We start from the raw sequence: 21,537 nt of genomic DNA on the forward strand, positions 1-21,537 counted from the left end.
ATTTTTCCTCACTCATCTACTTCCCCTCCCATCTCTGCAGTACTCTCAGTCCTGAGAACAAAAAGTCAGCACCAGGATTCGAACTCAACCCAGGCATCCTGTGTGGCAGTGAGAAGCCCTACTTGTAGATCAGTGCAGGAGCCAAACCTTCTAAGTCAGTTGCTGAAAGGCATTCTGAGAGGCAAACAGAGGGAATGTGGGGCTTGTTGCTAGATAGATCATTTATTAAAGTGAGACTCAGGCATTTCTATCTTCGGCTGACAGTACAGAGTTAAAGTCTCATACACAGTGGGAGCAGGGACATTTTCTACATCTCAGAGAAAAGAATTCTACAGTTTCACTATAAGTTACTAGAGTTACTTTGACAGTACACAGCTATATTACACAATTAAAAATACAAGTTATCCAAAACATTTGGCATAAGATCAGTACAACAAGTGGGAGGCCATAATGAAAGGAGGAATTATTGTTTTTTCTCTTCGTAAGCCTGTTATGGAGTAAAAGGATTTTTTTTTTAAAGTTATCCGATATGTGTCTTCTCGGTGCTCGAGCTGTGGAATGGGATAGGACAGGAGGGATGAAGGCAACAAATGAAAGGCAAAAATGCAAACCAAGCTCCTTTGAAAACAATGCTGGAAGTCAATTAGGTAAGAGACCCTAAAAACCTATTGCAAACTGTTTTATACATCAGACCTGATTATAAGTGAAATTCAGAGTTTAAGGCAAGAGAGCAGGAGTTTGCTGCAGAACTGAATGGACTATCCTGTGTCATAAGAGTCCCATTTACAACTAGAAAGCAGAAACTGTAACCTGAACTTTACCACCTCTCTTATGCTTGATAAGTTCTAGCTGACATGAAGGAATAACAATAAAAAGATTAATCAGTAATATTCTATCTCCAGGATGGGCCCTTTATCTTCTGGGCAATAAAATGGCTCCCACCTGAAGTTCAATGTTCCCTCATCTCAGTAGTTTAAACTTTAAAGAGAAAAGGATGCTAGGGCACTGCAGGAGTAAGCATGGTTTGCCGTTTGAAACAAAAAATAAACAAAATATTTTCTAATCAAGCCTCCCTCCCCGACCACTTCCATTTACCTACTATGATTTCCCACCGGTATTCACATCAGATCCTACCGACAGAAGTAAAGTGCATGGCTCACCCTTTCTTCTCCCCACGATATTTGTGTTTGGCATAAATCACTCATTGCAACATTTAACACTGTTTAGGTGACTCTTTCTTCACACACAAATTTTTAGAAAGACATTTAGCTGGGTTTCCATTTGGACCACGTCCTATTTGGAGTTCTCTTTGCTATCCTATCTAGTCTGAAATACATGCTTGCTGTGGGTTACTTTGGTTCTAGATTCGCTTGTTTGGATAAGAAGCCATCCTACCGAAATGTCTGACTTTCAAATGCCAGACATGGTTTGTTTTTTTTTGGTCCAGCTTTGTGAGCTACACATCAAGAGAGCCCTCCAACTTTCCTTAGAAGCATGCCCGAAGATATAAGAGTATTAGGGAAACTCGAGACAACCTCCACTTTTCTGAATCTTCGGGTATGTATAACATTACAGCAGCTAGAACGGCACAGCTACAGTGCTGCAGCTGTGCTGTTGTAGCATTCTAGTGTAGATGCTTCCTACATTGACCAGAAGGGTTTTTAGTATTGATGTAGGTAAACCACCTCTCAGGAAGACAGTAGCTAGATCGATAGAAAAATCTTCTGTTGACCTAGCTGTCTCTACAGCGGGTTTAGGTCAACCTAACTACGTCGCACAGGGTGTTAAATTTTTCACAGCCCTGAGCAATGTAGCAAGGTTGACCTAAGTTTTAGGTGTAGCTCAGGCCTCAATATCCAAAGTTTCTAGCAAAAGAAACACTGCATTTTAATGCAGTTTGCTCAAGATACGTAGTATTTAAGATACACAGACAAAACCAGGCCTTGAAAGATGAACGCAGAACATCTAAGGACAAAGTGCCCCCAAGCGCTTTGTCAGCTGCTCTTTCCATTCATCACAATGCCACTGCCCCCAATTTAATTCTATCACAGCACACTTCAAATTCCCTTGCTTTTTCCTTCACTGAGCCCAAGGCATGGATAAGGTCAGTGATTTCTTTTTCTTCTCTTACAAATACTGGTGACCACCATAGGACCACTACATAGGATGAAATTAACCCACTGAAGAAAGCTGCAGGAGGCACTGCACATTAACCGAGTGGCATTCTAAGGGTTTACGGTCTGATCCAAAGGACAATGAAGTTGACAGGAGTCTTTAACAAACATTGGATTAGGCTCTTAAGAGGACAGGAGGGTTTCATATGGACCCTCTGCACTGGGGTGAATTCCACTCACAGACTTAAAACAAATGATAGACTACTACTAAAGTTTGCCCACCATGGTTCAAAATTAGACAGCATTTAAAGCCCATCTGTGAAATGCAAATTCTGTATCAAGCTAAAACCTTCAACTTGTGGGAATGAACCATGTCAAGCAAAGTAATTCTGCTCTCCTACATCTTAAACGAACCTCATCTACGTGCTGAAAAATTCTGCTACCTCAGCTTTCACACCTCTGAGGCTGAAAAAAGATATTTGCTATTAAAGATTTAAAAAACAGTGGATTTAAAAATCCATCTTTAATCGGCATGCAGCATAATCAAACACACACAATGGCATTACACAGAACAATTGCATTGTTGCATTTCTGGTTATTAAACACTAAATGCTCTGAGAACCACAGGCACCCTGATCATGGATATTGCTGCTGAATTGACGTGTGATGTCAGTTTCTAGCGTGGGGAGCCACATGAGTGACCAGTCCCTCCAACAAGACATTTGCTCTCTTATGATCCAGGCTTGTTCCTCTAGCTGAGTTGAGAACAAGAAAACAAGGCATCTGCAAGTGTTCATAAGGCAATGGGATCCAAAGGATCTGAAAACCAAAGATTGCACTGCTTCTTTGGTGTCCCTCCTCCAACCTCTCCACCTTATACACTCCTGCTAATGGCTGGTAAACATCTTTCCATCACCACCCCTTAGCATAAGATTATTTATTAATTGCTTAAGTGAAAACAACCATCAAATTTGATATGACTTGATTAGTTCAGAAAAATTTCCTGAATCCCACCTCTGCACAGAAAACGTTCCAATGAATACACCTGAATAGATGGAACCTGCCACCATATTTCCATTGTAAAGAATCAATCAATTCGCTGCTGGCTGCTAAAACCCTGCAACCAATTATTTGCTCTTAAACCCCGCCCCCACCCCCCACAAAACCAAACAAATTACATTTTTACAATTTTGGTCTGGAAGTTAGGATGAGGTGATAACCTACTCAGAACTTGAAGACTGATTGTTCCTTATCACTTATGCATCCGGTTGCATGCACACAAACTCTGAAGTTAATCATGCAGTCAGAGAATACACCTTCTAGGTACCTGTCCTGAATTATATAAAGCAGATCATTTGACCGATACAGGGTTTTTATTTCATCCTTTCAATAAGGGAGGGACCAGAATAATGAACAGACTTATTGATGCGAGACATTTTCTCACCCTTCCATGCACTTCTTCACTGTTTGTGTCAAATCGCCTTAGGATATGTCTACACTGCAATCGGACGCCTGTGGCTGGCCCGGGCCAGCTGATTCCCGTGGGACTGTTTAATTGCAGATGTTTGGGTTCAGGCGAGTTCTGGGCCCCTCACTCATCCACATCGCAATTAAACAGCCCCTTGCCCTAGCCCCACGAGTGCGAGTCAGCTGGCACGGGCCAGCCACGGGTTTTTAACTGCAGTGTAGACAGACTCTCTGATATAAATAGTAAAAGGTTCTTAAAAGTCATACTAAATTGGAGTCTGTGAGGACAATTGAAACAACCTACATCCCTCAGAGATGCATCAGATTAAAATAGAACATCCCTAGGACTATAAATATTTTCTGCATGACATTGGACTTTTTAAAAAGGCTGAAGTTTCTTCAACAAATATTTGGAACATAAGCAAAACACTTCAAAGCAAAACACTTCAAAGGCCGCCAAATAAACTCAGTTTGCTTAGAGTGATGACCCTAATTATCTTGAAGATACCTTGGGAAAACTTAAGTTTTCAAGAAGCTATTGTATGAACTGTCTGTCTTGCACAAATCAAACCCACAGCTGAAAAATGCTAACCAAAGTTCCCCACTGTTCAATTTGCTGCTTAGGGCTTGTTTGCATATATGCTCTTCAAGTGGGGTCCTGGCATCCTAGAACAGAATAAAGCCTAAAAAATTAAAACAGTGGGGGAGCAGAGTGGTGTTTTAAATCACAAAGATTACCTTGAATTGAATTTGAGGTCATTGGAAAATGATAAGTCACAACCCTCTTTAGGTATCTTTTGCCAATTTTGTTTCGGCTATGAAGATTTGCAAGGATATCTTGGCTTCAAATGACAAAAATCAGTTATTTTAACTTTATGTTTAAAATATACAGTGACAAAGGACAACTGTGTGCCATTCTACGAGCAGCACTATTCCTCGGAAACGTCAATTTAACACTTATGAAAGTTGAGTTCTTGGACACTGTCCACCATGAATGACAGTGCAGGCAGATGCTGTCCAAACATTGCATACGCTCCTGTTAGTACACTGGTGACACAACTACTGCTCCTGTTGTTGTTTATCTGAAACCGAGACTGGAAATCAGACCAATCTGTGTAGCAGTTTTGTGATGTGAACCCGCTGAAGACCAGATTGAGAATAAAGTCACCTGATCTGACCGAGGCTAAAGGCTGGTGCCGTAAGCCATTTCTTCACCTATCTCCGAGCCTAGAATTCAAGAGACACAACAACGACTTCAGTGAATTAATCGGGGCACTTCTAACAACATGATCCAACCAATGAATCCATTCACAATATTTGTCTAAATACCGCAAGTCCAGAAAATGCAGACATTCTCAAATTCTGAAAACAATTCAATTCAATTCAATGAGATTTTAAATAAGGTAAGGTTGGCAGCATCAATTTGGTTTCCATATTACATAAAGTGAGAAATCCATTTTCAAACCAATCAGATAGCATTCATTGAAGTGGATTTGGTGAACTGTAGCATTCACAGAAGTTTGGGACTTGTGGCACTGACTCAGGGCAAGATGGTGTGCGTTCAGGTCAGGAGCAAGCTCCATACAAACTTCTGGCCCATGAACCTTGATTCTGAATTATAACTCCACTGCTGTTCCAGTCCTGCGCCAAAGTGTGTTGCGTGGTGGTTTTGCAATGCAGACAGACCTCTGAATTTATTTTACTCATGACGTAAATCACATTCAGAAGCAGGTTTCCATAATCACTTTAACAAAGTCACAGGGTCCTACTTGATACCTTTCATTCTTCCTATGATTTTTATTCCTTCATTCCAACGTTGGCTTGGAAATGGGAAGAAAGTCTTCTTAGACATGTTGGATGCATGTTTTCAGATATTCCTGACCAAGAGTGTTTATATTATGTCATTCACACACATCACATTTAAAAAAGATTACAATATAGTTTAAAAGTTTTTATAGGCTTAAAATGCAAACGACATCATCTGTTCCTTCAATATCACACTTATTCTCATCCAAAATCCAACTAATCTTCATTCTAGTTGCTTGCTGCTTTCTGATTTCTGATCCAGCCTGCTCTTGTTGCTCTTCACCATGTAGATGAAGTAAGCAAGTGTCTCCTTCTCATTCACAGGGATATTTCTGAAGTGGCGGCTAATGGTCTAAACATTTAAAAAAAAAAAAAAAAAAAAGGCAAGTTCTTGAATTAAATGCAGAAATAAGCAGAGCTACAGTCTGATTTTTGTTCATCCTGACATTGATTTTAAGGCTGTCAAGTGAAACACACTTTTATGCAAACATGCACTGATTTGAACAGTTAGTCCTCATTTACCCCTTCGCTATAGCTAGTACGTGCATGTGAGCAGAGAGCTGTCTTGCTAGATCAACAATTTCAGCGGCCAATTCACAAGTGGAATTTGGAAGCCAGGAAGTCCTCCTTTCCTAAGAAAGAATTACAATAGACTAGTTCTTTAGTTATTAGTAGAAACCACCCCCTGAATCCGTTCCACACCAAGTTTGCCTGGAGAGAGTTTCCCCAGAACTCAATATTTTAAATAAGGGTGACAGAAAGCTATTGCCAAGTTTCACTATGTGATCCAAAAGAGGTAGAGGTTTGGTAATGTAAGCAATGCAGCTTCAATGGACCTTTGTCCACATTAAAACATGTTGGGGAAGCTTTCATCAAAGGAACTAAAAGGGGATCCATGACAGAAAAAAGCTAGGGCTGCTACCTCAAACTTTGGCAGAAACCCTGGACGGTTAGGTTGCTTTTCTCATCCAGAGGATAAATCTAAAAAGACTTGTTGGGGCAGGACTAGGAGATGTGCTTTCTCCTATGGTGGAAACATCTCTTTCAGTACCCAACACAACTCCAGAACTGGCTTTTGATGCAGGTTGAACAATATGAATCACTCCAAGACGACTTATGCAAGTTTGATTTTTCCTTACGGTGGGTTAGAAGCAGGTGTCTAAGAGCCTCAGGCAGAAGTGATTCAAGCAAGGGAGCTGGACGAGGATCCAGCGTAGGGTCAAAGCTGCTCAAACTTCACAGGAAATCTGGGAAGTGTGTGACAATTTTCAGTTAGGCTCTCCTGAAGGTTAATCTCTGCTTGCATAATAGTTTTGCTGGGGACACTAATGTAAATGTGCTTAAGTACATAGTCCTGGACAGCGAGAGGTAGTTGAACGACTACTTACTAGTCAGGTGGAACCCTACAAATACACGGCGTACAAATGAGGATTACATCCCACCCTTAACCCTATTATTCCATGCACTACATGGTACAACGTTATAAACATTAATTCTGTACTCTACTTTGAAAATGAGCAACAAAACATTTGACAAAGCTGACAGAACTTTGGGTGCTGTATGGTAGTAAAAGTTGTGGGTCTGCAGGAAACAGAGTGCAATTTCCTTAGAAGTAAGGTTAATCTGAGCTGAGAGCAGACCTTCTCCAGGAACACATTCAGGTGAAATCAGGGCAGGATTGGGGATTCTGTAACATTGGCCTGAAGCAGAATTGCCCTGAATATTATGTGTAGTGTCCTCAACGGATATTCTATCTGCAGCACTGCTGGTATAAAAGAACTACCAAAACTCATCTCAAGTGGAGGATTGAAGGAGGAGACAGCTCTTTAATGGCTTATTAAGAATGGCCATACTAGGTCAGACCAATGGCCCATTTAGCCCAGTATCCTGTCTTCTGACAGCAGCCAATGCCAGGTGCTTCAGAGGGCATGAACAGAATCGGTGACCACTGAGTGATCCATCCCATCACCCACTCCCAACTTCTGGCAGGCGAGGAACACCTAGAGCATGGGATTGCATCCCTGACCACCGTGGCTAATAGCCATTGATGGACCTACCCTGTACGAATGTATCTAATTATTTTTTGAATCCAGTTATACTTTTGGCCTTCACAACACCACCTGGCAAGGAGTTCCACAGGCTGACTGTGTGTTGTGTGAAGAAACACTTCCTTTTGTTTGTTTTAAACCTGCTGCCTGTTAATTTCATTGGGTGACCCCTGATTCCTGTGGTATGTGAAGGAATAAATAACATTTTCTTATTCATTTTCTCTATGCTATTCATGATTTTATAGACCTCTATCATATCCCCTCGTAGCAGTCTCTTTGCCAAGTTGAGAAGTCCCAGTCTTTACTCTCTCCTCATATGGAAGCTGTTTCATACCCCTAATCATTATTGTTGCCCTTCTCAGTAGCTTTTCCAATTCTAATGTATCTTTTCTGAGATGGGACAACCAGAACTGCACGCAGTATTCAAGGTTGGGTGTACCCTGGATTATATAGCGGTGTTATGATATTTTCTGTCTTAACATCTGTCCCTTTTCTAATGGTTCCTAACACCATTAGCTTTTTTGGCTGCTGCTGCACATCGAGCGGGTGTTTTCAGAGAACCAGCCACAACTCTAAGATCTCTTCCTGGAGTGGTAACAGCTACTTTAGATCCCATCATTTTGCGGGAAGATGTTTTCCAACGCGCATTACTTTGCGTTTATCAGCACTGAATTTCATCTGCTGTTTTGTTGCCCAGTTTTGTGAATTCTCTTTGTAACTCTTCGCAGTCTCGTTTGGACTTAACTGTCTTGAGTAGCTTTGTACTGTCTGCAAATTTTGCCACCTCTTTACTGGTTTACCCCTTTTTCCAGATCATTTATGAATATGTTGACCAGCACTGATCCTTGTACGGATCCCTGGGGAATATTACTATTTACATCTCCCCATTCTGAAAACTGACAGTTTATTCCTACCCTTTTTCCTGTCTTTTAACCAGTTACCGATCCAGGAAAGGCCCTTCCCTCTTATCCCATGACTGCCTATTTTGCTTAAGAGCCCTGATGAGGGACTTTGTCAAAGGCTTGGATTAGCCTTGTCCACATGTTTGTTGACCCCTTCAAAGAATTCTAATAGATTGGTGAAGCATGATTTATTAGGAAAGCAAGGTATATCAGGATCATGGGAGGAAAGAGAGAAGGAAAGGAATGGGTAAGTGAGTCTGCTTTTAATATGAAGAACTACAGCTCAATTGCCTTAGGTAGAGAATGGAGAAAAACTAAAACATGACATTTTAAATGACTGATGGAGCATGTTGTATGCAATGTAGTGATAGCCATGTTGGTGCCAGGATATTAGAGAGACAAGATGAACAAAGGAATATCTTTTATTGGGCCAACTTCTGTTGGTGAGAGAGACAAGCTTCTGAGCCACACAGAGCTCTTCATTGGGTGACCTGAAGAAGAGCTCAGTGTGGCTCAAAAGCTTCTCTCTTACCAGTAGAAGTTGGTCCAATAAAAAGATATTATCTCACCCACCTTGTCCCTCTGTTAGAACAGGTGTCAGGAGTTTGGTTTCACAGCTGTCACCAACTAATAAATTGAAAATTTGTAAACCCACAGGACAGTAAGAGAGTCCATATTGTGATTCTATTCATTGTGCCATCATTAATAATTCACTTTTTAATGAATTAACAGGGTGGGAAGAAAGGAGAACAAAACAGCTACTGCAAAATGCTCCTCAAGATCCTTCTCATGGGAAGGAGAATATGCTTATAGCCTTCCGCTGGGGCAATTGACTGGAAATCTGCAGCAGAGCATCTGGTAAGTGCTAGCGATAGAATCAGCGCAGTCACTTGTGTCCAGAAAATGTATGCATAATCAGGGGAATGAAAAATATATTTTTCTTCTGTTATAAAAAGCAACTCCCCGCACCCTCACTTACTTCTGCTAGCTGAGCCTTATTGAGGCCAGGCCTGGTCTGTAACTTGTAATGTCTTTTGTAACGTCGTAGCGTATTCACTTGCAGCTGGAACAGGTCAACCTGAAAAACAGATGCAGGATGACTGGTATGCAGATGTATCTGAGGAGAGTCTCTCAAAATGGCACTTACTAACTCAACAGGACTGCTCTCTGTATTCAGAGCCACATCTGCTGCCTTTAGTGTCAAATATAAGTCTATTTTTTACTCTTGTTAATGCTGCAGAGCCAAAATAGCCTCAGGGGAGAGAAATTCTGTTCTGGCTCATAGATTATCAACAGAATTGTTAGCCAATTTCCAGTTATAAGGCCAAATTCTGCTCTCAATTACACCTCTGCATCCTGAACAATCCTTTTACTTGTAAGCTGAGTGAATTTGATAAGCAGGTCATTTACACACAAAGAGTTCCCCAATGCCATTTTTACAGAGTTGTTTTTCAGAGGCAAACCACACTAAGAATTATAGAGTTCTTTGCTACAACAGAAATCGTACTCATTACAATTCCCAGTGGTTCCTACAGAGTTTAAAAACTTGTGGCTGCAATATTAGCTTCGTGCCCACTGAGCAAATGACTCGTGTCAGAAACTGCTGGGTTTCAGGGCACTGTGAAGGAATGAACTCATCCAGGGATATTTCAGAATGTAAATGCACAATTTCTACAGAGAGAGAGTGAAAAATAACTGGACAAAGAGCAGGCAGAAAGTGTGTGCTTCAACAACAACAAAAGGAAGTTCTGTTAAAAGCAGGACCAGATGAAGGGAACTTTAACATTAAATATAAATTGCAAAACTCCCTCGTAATGTTTTAAATTACGTGTTGAATGTCACTTAACTTTTGCTATCTGCGGCATATGGCACAGAAATTTAATTTTGTTATTACTAATGTTTTTAGGAACTATGACATCCTGCCAGCTGGCTCCTGTATTAACTAAGCAACTTTGTAGGATGTCGGAAATACCAGAAACACCACTAAAGAAAATGAGCCTGCCCACAAAGGCTGTGTTAAGCAATTATTTCAATTTATTAAAAGTGTACTCAATGCCCAAGGTACAAATAATAATATCATCTAGCTTTTATATAGTGCTTTTCATCAGTAGATCTCAAAGCACATTACAAAGGAGGTCAGTATCATTAACCCCATTTTACAGATGGGGAAATTGAGGAATAGAGAAATTAGATTGGATAAGATTATGTGGCTCTTGTCTTGAAGATTTTATAATTTATTATGTTTCATGATTTGAGAAGCATTATTAAATAATGCTGCTCTGGCATGTAAAAAATATTGTACATATCTCAAAACTGTATAACATCCTTGAATGTTACTTAGTTAAGCCCACATGGGCTGATTCCATTATCACAGCGGAGTTTCTGAAAGCTATGACATCCCAGAATGATGCACGCTGGTTATGGCACCAATCAGAACCATGCAGTGAAACTTGATGTGCGTTAATTTTTTTTTTTAAATGCTAAGTTTTGAACAGCGTATATGCTGAATATCCCCCCTTACACTTGCTGTTTAAGGTGCTTTCTGCTTGAGCTAGATAAGATTTTTCAACAGAATAATACATTTGCAAAAAAAAAATTCAGTCTCAGGGCAACTGAAACTATTCCCAATTCTTGATCAAATTCAGTGAGTATTTTCAGCTGAATAAAAAAGTATTAAAAATATAAAAAACGTTTGTTTTGAAATTTGGTTTTTAAAAAAGTGTTAAAAAGGGTAACACTCCACAAATGTAACAAAAACCAAAAACATATGAGTTTGGGTTCCAATTAAACATTCTGTTTGACCCAAAACAATTATTTTTGTTTTCGTTTTGGTGAAAAAAACCAAAACATTTCTGTTAAAAAAAATTAGGTTTTTTTGGGTGTGGTTTCGCCACTGAACTGAAAAATCTATTATTAGGCCTATTCTCAACAAATCTTTACAATTCCCCTTTTATAGAAAGTTCTAAGTGGACAGGCATAGAGAAGAAATCTAGTAAAGCCAGGAACTGGGTCATCGCAGGGTGAAGAAAGAAAATGGATTATGCTCAGGAAACAAATCAGAATCATCTCCTTCAATATAAAAATTATTCTCGACGACACTGCTACTTCTATAAGAATTTAGACTAAGTTGCAACTTCAGTGAACGAAGGATAGTCTTTACAGCTATACGAAAGCACTCAAATGCCCAAGGTTCTTCTATTTCATGAACTTGGGAGGATGTACACCTTTCCCCCAAGACAACAAGGTCCATGGAATTTGAACATGGCAGACACTGACAACAGAAGCCAATGTCTGCTTTTGTAAGCACTTACCTCTGGGACATCTGTCTCATGCTCAGGAGAGTCTCCTCCATCATCGCTAGTTTTCCTCTTCCTTTTGTTTCGGACACTCTGAATGAAATTCTTGTGGAAATCACAAATGTACAGGTGCCTTACCTAAGAGTCAAAAGTGGGGAGGAAGCAATCACAATAGTCATTGTATAAAAAACTGTATGAGGCTACAGTCAATTAAAAAGCAATAATACACAGGACACATTTGCTGCACTACATTTAACAGCAAGATAACTGGTTTCTTTTAAATCATGGATTTGATTCCATACTTGTGAATGATAGAAATAATCTCATTATATGAATGGCTAGGACTAAGAAGAGACAGAGGAAAACGAAGGGTTCCTAACAGCCCGAGCTGAAATTCAATCTCTAGTAATAAGGCTGAATTTGTGATGTCACATTCACTTTCACGAAAGCAATCAAATGTCACAAAATACAGGATGAATTCTCTACAGGATCACGTCTCTTCAGTTCTGGATTAAGCAGTAGCTGGGCTGTGAAGAATAAGGTTCTAATTCTGTGAAAATGCATGCATGTGTTTACTTGATGTGTACAAGTAGTCCCACTGACGTCAGTGAGATTACGAACGTGCATGTTTTCAGAATCAGGGCTGAACCCCTTATGAAAGCACAGAAGAGAGCAGACTAATTAACTGCTTTTCATACAGAAGAGCCTCTTTCTAAAAGTTCACCACAATATGAAAGTTAAGGGTGGCGTTTTCTAATGAAAACGGACATTCTCAAAACTGACGGTAAATGATGGAAATGAGTTGATGCTAATCCAGTATAGATGCCTTTCAATTGTACCACACAATCTGTGCACTTGAAAGCACTCTAAACATAATTAGTTTCATCCTTTCTGCCTGTATAGTTATTTCATTAGTCTGGTTTCCCCTTTCACTTCAGTGCTTTTTTCACATGTAACAAGGGAAAGAAAATATTCCTTAAAAAACAGGAAAATATTATTAACATTAGAAATCTTCAGGGGTACTACTCTGGACAGGTGAAATATTTGATTAAAAAAAATTTTTTTTTTTTTTTTTTTTACTAGATTTCAAGTTGAGTGTCTTTAAAGTGATTTTTTCCCCCTTGCTGTTGTGTGAAAGACGTTCACAAATATGAGAAACACTGAAACCGACCATACGCAATATGCCATTAAATGGACAAAGTAAACTCAAATTAACTTCTAATTTCTTTCAGTTGTCCTAATCTTATGGGTTATTTTTAACAACCGTAGGTAAAAAAATTCTGATGGAAGAGAGACTTACGTTGATGAAGTTTCTTTAGATAGAAACTTTCTCTATGGCTGCTGAGCTCAGATGTATCCTCCGCCCAGTGAGGGTTTCATTTATAGGCTTGACTGACAGATGTCACTTAACCTTATCACTAATTGGCTGGCAGCAGACAGGACTGCTAGATGCCAACCAATAAACAAGCTTGCAATTTTTCATTTAAAAAATGGCTGTCTACACTGTTCAGTCAGATGTGACAGTTTTTAAACTATTGCTTCATGGGAATGCTTGATTTATGTAAATACCTCCCAACTAGTAGGGATCTGTAGAATTAAAACTTGTTCTCTTTAGTAATGGTAGCATTCACAGGCACCAAACAGTACTACTGCCTCCAAAACTAAGAGAAAGTGAGACTTTTCTCCATCCTTCCACAAAATGTGCTCACCAGCATGCGAGATGCTTCTCCCCATAGCACCTACTATCTGAAAATCTTTTTAAATCTCTCACTGCTTTACTAGCGCTATAAAATTTAATTTCAGCAGGCGTAAGTTTTCGTGGGCTTCAGCCCACTTCCTCAGATGCAGTTGGCAGATGCAGTTGTTTTTGCTGTATACAGACTAACACGGCTACCCCTCTGGAACGCTCACTTAATCACCAGCTGAAGATCTGTATCTGTTCTTCCAGACCTTTTCCTCTTCCGCCGACTTCTTTTAGGACATTAGTAATTAGATTATTTTGCGAGCTCTATTCCAAACCATTTTACACATTTAAATAAAGTGTCACACTACGTATACCCTACACACATCGCTACAATTCCTATTCCTTTGGAGCGGCGGGGGAGAACCTAGCATCATCTATCCGGTGTCTGAAACACTGCCCATGTAGCTAAATAAAAGCGTTTTGCACCGTTTAACGCACAACGTCTATCTTTAGTTTGGTGCGAACAGTCGTGCAGCGTCAGGTAGCGCTGCAGGTGTGTCCCAAACGGCTGCGGGGTGTTGCTGCGCGCTGTTACGCAGGGGCTGGGTTCCACCCCAGAAGAGAGCGCGCTGCAGGGGCACAATGAGCTTGCAAAGCACTTGAGCGAACCCCTCTCTGCAGCCCAAAGGCTACCCCCGACCTTCCACCGCAGGGGAGCCACCCAGGGGCAGCACCTCACACTTTTGTCAATGTCCAGCTTGAGCTTCTTCTGGGAGATGCTCTTCTGGATCCTCTTGCTGAAAGAGGCATTGCCGGCCGGGCGGACGCAGCGCTCCCCGTCGTCGATCAGGCAGCAGCTCTGGCCGTAAAAGGGGGCCGCGGGGGGCCCGTCCCGGCTGTCCTCCTCGGTGCTGAAACCATTCATCGCCCAGCCCCGCCCGGCAGGTAGCAGCAGCGAGATACCCGGGGCCTCCCAAGGGGGGAGGCGGCCACCCCGGCACGGAGAGCCCCGCCAGCACCCCCCGCCGGGGGCCCCCCCAGCCACGCCCGGCAGCGCCCCTCCCCCCAAGAGCCCCCAGCCACACCCCTCCCCCTCACGGGCCCCCCCAGCCACACCCGGCAGCGCCCTTCCCCCTCAGGGACTCCCCCCCCCACTCTCACCCGGCAGCGCCCCTCCCCCTCCCGGGCCCCCCACACACAGCCGGCGGCGCCCCTCCTCCTCACGGGCCCCCCAGACCCAGCCGGCGGCGCCCCGGGGCTCCAGCCCCCCTTGGGCCCAGCCGGGCGAGGAGCCGACAGCCCAGGGCGGGCCCCCGCACCCCACTCGCTGCCGAGGCCAGGGCAGGGCGGGCCGGGCCCCCCGAAGCGCCAGCGCCGCCGCCGCGAGCGGGGAGCCGGGACCCCGAACGCTAAACCTGCCTTGCCCCCGCCCCGCCTCTTTGGCAGCGGAAGTACCGCCCCCCCCCGCGCTCGCATTGGCCGGCGGCACCGCTCGCGCACCCTATTGGCGGAGGCGGCTGCCCGTCCCCGTTGCCAGGCTGAGGCCGGCGGCCGCTTCCGGCGGAAGGGGTGGGCGCTGACTGACCGACCGGGCAACCGACAGCGTCGGCGACGCAGCAGGTCGGAGCAGAGCAGGGAGCCCGCAGGAGGCCTGGCCTCGGGCCCCTCCCTCGCGGTACCGGGCGGCCGCCCCCTGGGGAAGGCCCAGCGCGGGGCCCCTGTCCCAGCAGGCCCAGCGGGTGACCGGGGTGAAGGGGGGGGCACGGGGCGAAGGGGGGTACCCGGCCCCTCCCCCCCGGTCTCTTCAGGGCCCCGCTGTCCAGGGCCGCTCCCGCGCACCGGGCCTGGTCCCGCGGCCCTGGACGGCGGGGTCCCCGCGTCGCCCCATCCAGTGCCCCCAGCGCCAGGGCAGCCTGAGCCGGCCACGTGTAACGGGGGCCAGGAGGCGGCGCAGCCCGAAGCTTGCCCCGTAGACGGGACCTGGCCCGGCCCTGAGACGATGCCAGACCCATAGACACCCCCCCCCCCCAAACCCCCTTCTCATTTCTGGGAGGAGGGAGGCGCAGGCGCAGTAACACATGAAGGGGTGTTGCAGGGACCCGAGGCTAGTCGTTGCACGCTGCATCCCACCCGCTGCCTTAACAACAGCCCCCCCCCCACCGCCCCTGGAAGGAGCCGACTATCTCTGGTGACTCCTCCCTGCATCATCAGCAGCAGCTGTCTGCGCGCACGACCTCCCCAACTAGTTCCCAACCTGTCCTAGCCCCTGACAAGAATGACCCGAGACTCCCAGCCCCGGCCAGGACACACACCCTTACAGGTGGGCCTCAGGCAGTTCCTTTACAGCTGCCGCAAGAGATGAGGGAGTGAAAGGCCCAGGCTCAGCTCCTTTAAATCATTCCAAACCTTAAACCATTAAACAACATGCCGAGCTACCCCGCGATAGTATGGGGGAGAAAAACATCTACTCCATTCCTCATGGGGCTGGGATCTTCACTTTTTTCTACACTGCTTTTTTATGCCAGAGGCAGCCTGCATGGGTAGAATAAAATTATTCCCTCATCTAACACACAGAGCAGGATTTTCTCCAAAGCCCTGTGCAATGCTCTAGTGAGGCTGAACCCGTGTTAAAACAGAGGCAGTACAGAAAAGAGGCTAGCTGTGTCCTTACTTGTAATTTGTATTTCTCTTTATGGTGTGGACTTGCTCATAGGTCCATTCTGCCACAATGGAGATAGCAGCTTAGACTTTTCCCCACTTCCATCCTTTGAGTTTAGACTCGTGCTGTGGCAGACGCTCTGATCCCAGGACTTCCAAAGCTGAAATGACATAAACCAGGTAAACAACATCACCTCCACTGAAGATGAAAGAATTAATAGAATTAAATTAAATACAAACTTAATTGTACCCAACACATCTGGATATGTGGCTTTGGGGCTTTGTCCAGACCAGTGCATTCCCTTCCCATTATGAGAAATAGAAGGGACAGGTTAAGAAATCTAGTCTCTCTCATCCACTGGTCTGGATGGTACTTGTGGGATATAGCAACCAATAAGAGCGGGGTCATAGGGCAGTCTTACTCTGGGAGAAATTAAAAAGTTACATTTATTTACTTTCCATAATTTTCATTTTACTTGCATGTTTAGGTTAGATAAAAGGGTAGGCAGTATATCAGTCTTGTATGCTGTGAAGGAGGCATACATAGATTATAGTTTTTAACTTCGAGTTGGTCAACTGCCAGTTAACACATTTATAAAAACTACTCTGGACTCACTCCCCAAATGTTTGCTCCTGGATACAAAAAGTTGCAGTTTACTCTAGGGATCAGCCTGAGTAATAATTTATAGGGGAGACAAGCTCCAAGTGGCTGCATCACAAAACTCACTGTACGAAGTTCTGTACATCTCAGCGCAAGCCTAAGAGGAATCCTTTGCTGATACCAATACCAAAGAGGCTTTTCTAGTTTAATGTGCATCATAGTTGGTGTAGTTATTGGACTACGGAAGAGATGTTTCCTTCAGTACATTAGCTCCGAAGCAATTTTGCTCTCCCTTTTTTTTTTTAAATCTTAAAAAAGTTGTAGAACCTGTATGATCTTTGGCGAAGAAATTCTGTTTCATCTTTGTGTGTGCTGTCAAGCACCAAAATTGCACTAGATTGGGGACAGCTGCAAAGATGAAGGAGGATTTCAGTGATCTGATGCAAGTTTGTGTATGCAAAAAATCCTGTTTCTTGCTTCAGACAGAAAGGTTCCAAAGCAGGCATCAGCTGTATTAGAAAGGTGCCGAGCATCTGGGGATTGATGATGGTGATCCAACGACTGGTAGTGGTCCTCTGGAGACCAGTGACGCCACTCTGGGGATCAGTGCTGAGACTGGTGACCTGCATCGAGACTCTGAGGACTGGTACCGGGGGTCTGGAGATCAGTACTGGGCATCTGGCTATCGGTGGCTGTTCTCCGGGGACTGATAATGGGGTCCTGGCAACTGCTGTTGGATGTCAGTGACCGAAGAGGGGTTGGAAGCAGCATCATGATATTAGGGATCTCTGTGGCGGCCCCATTGTGGGCTTGCTCTTGGACACACTCTTAACCAACTGCGCTGGCACAGGATCCTGGTGCAGAGGTCTCTTCCCAAGGCATGGGGAGCGAGAGTAAACCTTTGGCCATTTGAAAAGCCATGGATGGTACCGTGAGATGCCTGGCCCCCCTACCACTCCCAGGAATCAGATGTGGGTCCTGGTTAGGACTGGGAGCTCTAATGGGCGAGGCTGTAGCCGACTTGAATTCTGGGGAAGACAAGCAGACCTGCATGGGTCTGAGGCCTGGTCTACACTTACCTGGCAATTTGGCGACAGTCGACGAGAGTTATACAAGCTACGCAGAATAGCTTGCGTAATTCCTATAGACTGCTGTGCTTCCCTTCTGCGCGGCATCTCCACTGCACTGGGCCGATGGGAACCGTGTTCCTGTCAATGCAGCACTGCGCCACTTGAGGGGGTGGTTTTACAGCATCGACTTCTGGATCGATTGAGCAGGTCTTCATCCCCTGCTCCTTGTTTGTCCTTCTTAGGGGCCGGGGAGTGCTCTCTTGTGGTGTGCAGCTTTTTGTGCCACTTTCTTCGGCACTGGCAATGGTGACTGGTGCTGGGATGAACTCGGTGCCAGCGGGGCGCTTTCAGTCAGTGCTGATGTGCTGGGCATGGAGTCTCAGGGGCCAGGCTCTGAGTCCGGTCTAAGTGCAGACACCATCAGAAGCACTCTTAACTTGATGCCCCAGTTCTTTTTAGTGCGGGCCTGAAGTTTCTGTAAATCCTGCACTTATCTTGAATGAGGGTCTCACCCAGGCACTTTAAGCAGCTCTGGTGAGGATCATTCACAGGCATGAGCTTCTTACATGAAGCGCATGGTTTGAAGCCTGGGGACTGAGGCATGCCCCGTCCCTGGGGCTATGTCCCCACGGGACTAACTACAAGCTCTAACTGACTTATCTAAAACTATATACACTAAAGCTACAGATGAAGCCACTGGTAGTATTGCTTGCTGAGGTGGTACCACCTCACGGGTGGCAAGGAGGAACTGGGGAAGAGAGGGTGGCAGCGCCCCTTATACCAGCACATACATGCACCACTGCGGAGGGCGCTAGAGCCAGCCCTATGGGACCACTGAGGGAAAAATCTCTGGCACCGGTACAGATGGCACACGCACACTTGACATGGAATGGACATGAGCAAGCACTATCAGGCCATTGACGCTTCCCAGGGATACCCAGGGTTCTGAGGCATCTGGTCATCACCTGCCCTTAGCCTGAAGCAGCTGAGTCTGCTGTGGATAAGCTTCCTGAAACCACCAGCCTCTGGTAACACAAGTACTTGCCAGGTTTCTGCAGGACTCTGAGTACAGGTTAGCGATGGGCACTCACCAAACCCTGCGTTCTCTGGGCATCCCTCTGGAGTGCCCAGCTCCTGTCCACTGAATTCTCAGATCTGCTATTCTCAATGGAATAGTACTCACCAGCTTGCAAGATTCGACTCAGGATAACCACTCTACTCAACACACAGTACTTAGATATAGCTTTAGTGAAAAGAAGAATAAGTTTATCATCAAGGAACAGAAATTCAAGTGATAGAGAGTGAGAATATTGGAAACAGTTACATAGAAAACAAAATCATAAGATGTTTTCTAGAGCCTAAACTTAACTAACAAGGCATTCCCTATAAGGTAGCTTACCCCAAGTTCTTGTCCCAGTGTTTTCAACCAGTTTGTATGAGAGAGGATCTCAGCCAAACAAGCCCACTGGAGGCTGGTCCTCACAAAGGGAAGGAATAACTGGCAGTTCATCTGCACCTAGTTTCCAAGTTTCATTGTCTTACTCCAGAAGAGGATAACCCCTGCTGTTTTTGTTTTTCCCTGCCGCTGCCGCAATCTATTGATTACAATTTTGATCAGACGGTAAATGGGCATCTGTTGTGAACCATACAATACTTAATTTGCAGATGTCCAGCCGGAGCGAGAGACGCATCTCTTCCTCCCTGCCTACAGAAATCAGTGGATCACCTTTTGGTGACTTGCACATAATTTGTAGTACATACACACTACACATTTTTCTGTACATACATCTCACATCTTTGGCAGACTAGTAGGTGGATGCCACACCCAGGGGGTCTCCGTGACCCTTATGCATTCCTGTGGGCAGTTAGCTTCAAGACAGCTCTACGTGGGTCGATGCCTTCATATCATTTGGGAGACCAAAGCTGGTGCAGAATGAGTGAGGCAACTTGCTGGGATTACATGACACAAGTGCTCTGCGATCTCCAGTAGCTGCATGTTGATCTCTGGGTAGAATGTAAAGTGTTTGTCACAGTCAGTAACATGTAAATGGCCTGGGACCTGCATACCTGAAAGACTACTTGTCCCCTGCAACAAATGCCACTGATCCTCGTTATTAAAGGCAGGGGACTGGATGGGGCGTTCTCTGTGTATGGCCTCGGGGCAAGGGCGTTTCTGATGTTTTTTCTTTTCTAATGCTAGCTGGCTGAGGAAAGCTTATTTCTATTACATAGTTGCTGGCTGGCAGAGAATACTCCTCCTGTTCTTGCTGCCGAAACAGAGCAGACCACATGGGATAGATCGCTGGTTCTCAGCCTTTCCAGACTATTGTACCCCTTTCAGGAGTCTGATTTATCTTGCGTACTTCAAGTTTCACCTCACTTAAAAACTATTTGCTTACAAAATCAGACAAAAATACAAAAGTGTCACAGCATACTGTTACGGAAAAATTGCTTGCTTTTTCATTTTTACCATATAATTATAAAATAAATCGATTGGAATATAAATATTCTACTTACATTTCAGTGTATAGCATATAGAGCAGTATGAACAAGTCATGGTCTATAAAATTTTAGTTTGTACCGACTTGACTGGTGTTTTTTATGTAGCCTACTGTAAAACTAGGCAAAGATCTAGATGAGTTGATGTACCCCCTGGAAGACCTTTGTGTACCCCCAGGGGTACATGAACCCCTGGTTGAGAAACGCTAGGATAGATGATGGAGCAAGTAATGTCAACAGAAGAGCCTGGATTTTTTTCTTGTCTCCCTCTGCTGGCCCGAGGATATAGTACTCCCTGGATGCACTGGTATAGGAGGCTGTTGGAGAAACAGGTTCAATCAGTGCCAGGGTGTGTATTACTTTTCATAAAGATTTGATTCCCTTTTGCCTTTTTTTTTTTTCTTTTGCATTGGTGAAACAATATGAAATGTTTGTTTCACGTACTGATCCTCAGCACTTACTGGGGAAGGAAGTATTTTTGCTGTCTCTCTCTGTTAAAGTAAATGCTGGGTACCCATAAATGCAATGATATATTGATTGAAAATCTATCTGGAAAAAGCCTGGAGGCCTTGTACAATTACAGTATACTCCAGCATATTTATCTTCATGGGCTTTGTGAGATTTGCCCCTCTGCAAGGCTAAACGTAGCTGGCTGTAAAATACACAGTTTAATGGAGACATCCATTCTTCCTTGGGTACATATCACCAGCCTGATCTAATAACTCCTCGTGCAAACAGCAGTGAGGTGAGACACGATGTTTCATAAATTCATCAGAACGGAGGCAGCTTAATGCTTCTGCAGATGTAATAATGGTCTTCTCATCCAAGCCTCCCTACTTTGGTTAGAACACTATCTGCACGGATCTTTAAATCTGACGGGGACACTTTCGTTTAGATGCTGATAAATGGCCAAAAAGATATGCCTGCCACACAGCTGCCTTCCCGGAGAGCTCAGTTTTAATGCATCCACTCAAAATCCTTGTGATACCAACTCTGCTTTTCTCCAAGGTGCTTTCCTGTCTGAAGGCATGGCAAGCTGAAACCCACAGCAGTGAGGTTCAGAGCCTAGATCTAGACGCAGGCTCATGGGGCTCAGGCTACGGTGCTAAAAATAAATGTATAGACCTTGGGACTAGGGTTCTGAAGCCTAGTGAGGAGGCAGGGCTTCACGGCATGGACTCCAGCCTGAGACTCAATGTCGACCCAGCTATTTTGAGTGCTGGAGCACGAGCCTGAGTCAGCAGGCCCAGGGTCTGAGACTTGCTGCTGCTGGTTTTCTGTTGCCATGTAGACGTACCCAGGGTTTGCTAGTCAGGCCCTCACATCTTGCTCACTGTCACATCAGAGGAAGAACCCCACAACCTCAGGCCTGCCCCAGGATGTTTCCATTTT

General features: G+C 44.4%; 1 protein-coding gene and 1 long non-coding RNA gene across 2 annotated transcripts; one reads left to right on the forward strand and one right to left on the reverse strand.

The window, feature by feature from the left end:
- Positions 1-202: 202 nt before the first annotated feature.
- SAP30L (SAP30 like) lies at positions 203-14,363 on the reverse strand. Its single transcript, XM_067566381.1, has 4 exons — positions 14,057-14,363; positions 11,649-11,771; positions 9,317-9,415; positions 203-5,739 (listed from the first exon to the last, which is right to left on the reverse strand). Exons 1-4 carry the CDS (start codon positions 14,240-14,242, stop codon positions 5,611-5,613), a joined length of 537 nt encoding a protein of 178 aa, XP_067422482.1. The 5' UTR covers positions 14,243-14,363; the 3' UTR covers positions 203-5,610.
- A 1,731-nt stretch (positions 14,364-16,094) lies between these two features.
- On the forward strand, positions 16,095-17,602 carry LOC137165491 (uncharacterized). Its single transcript, XR_010923385.1, has 2 exons — positions 16,095-16,155; positions 17,059-17,602. It is a non-coding gene; the product is annotated as an uncharacterized lncRNA (long non-coding RNA).
- Positions 17,603-21,537: the final 3,935 nt, after the last annotated feature.

This window comes from Emydura macquarii, unplaced genomic scaffold (assembly GCF_026122565.2).
Source record: "Emydura macquarii macquarii isolate MOO-44397 ecotype Brisbane River unplaced genomic scaffold, CSIRO-AGI_Emac_v2 contig_2768, whole genome shotgun sequence".
Lineage (NCBI taxonomy): Eukaryota > Metazoa > Chordata > Testudines > Chelidae > Emydura > Emydura macquarii.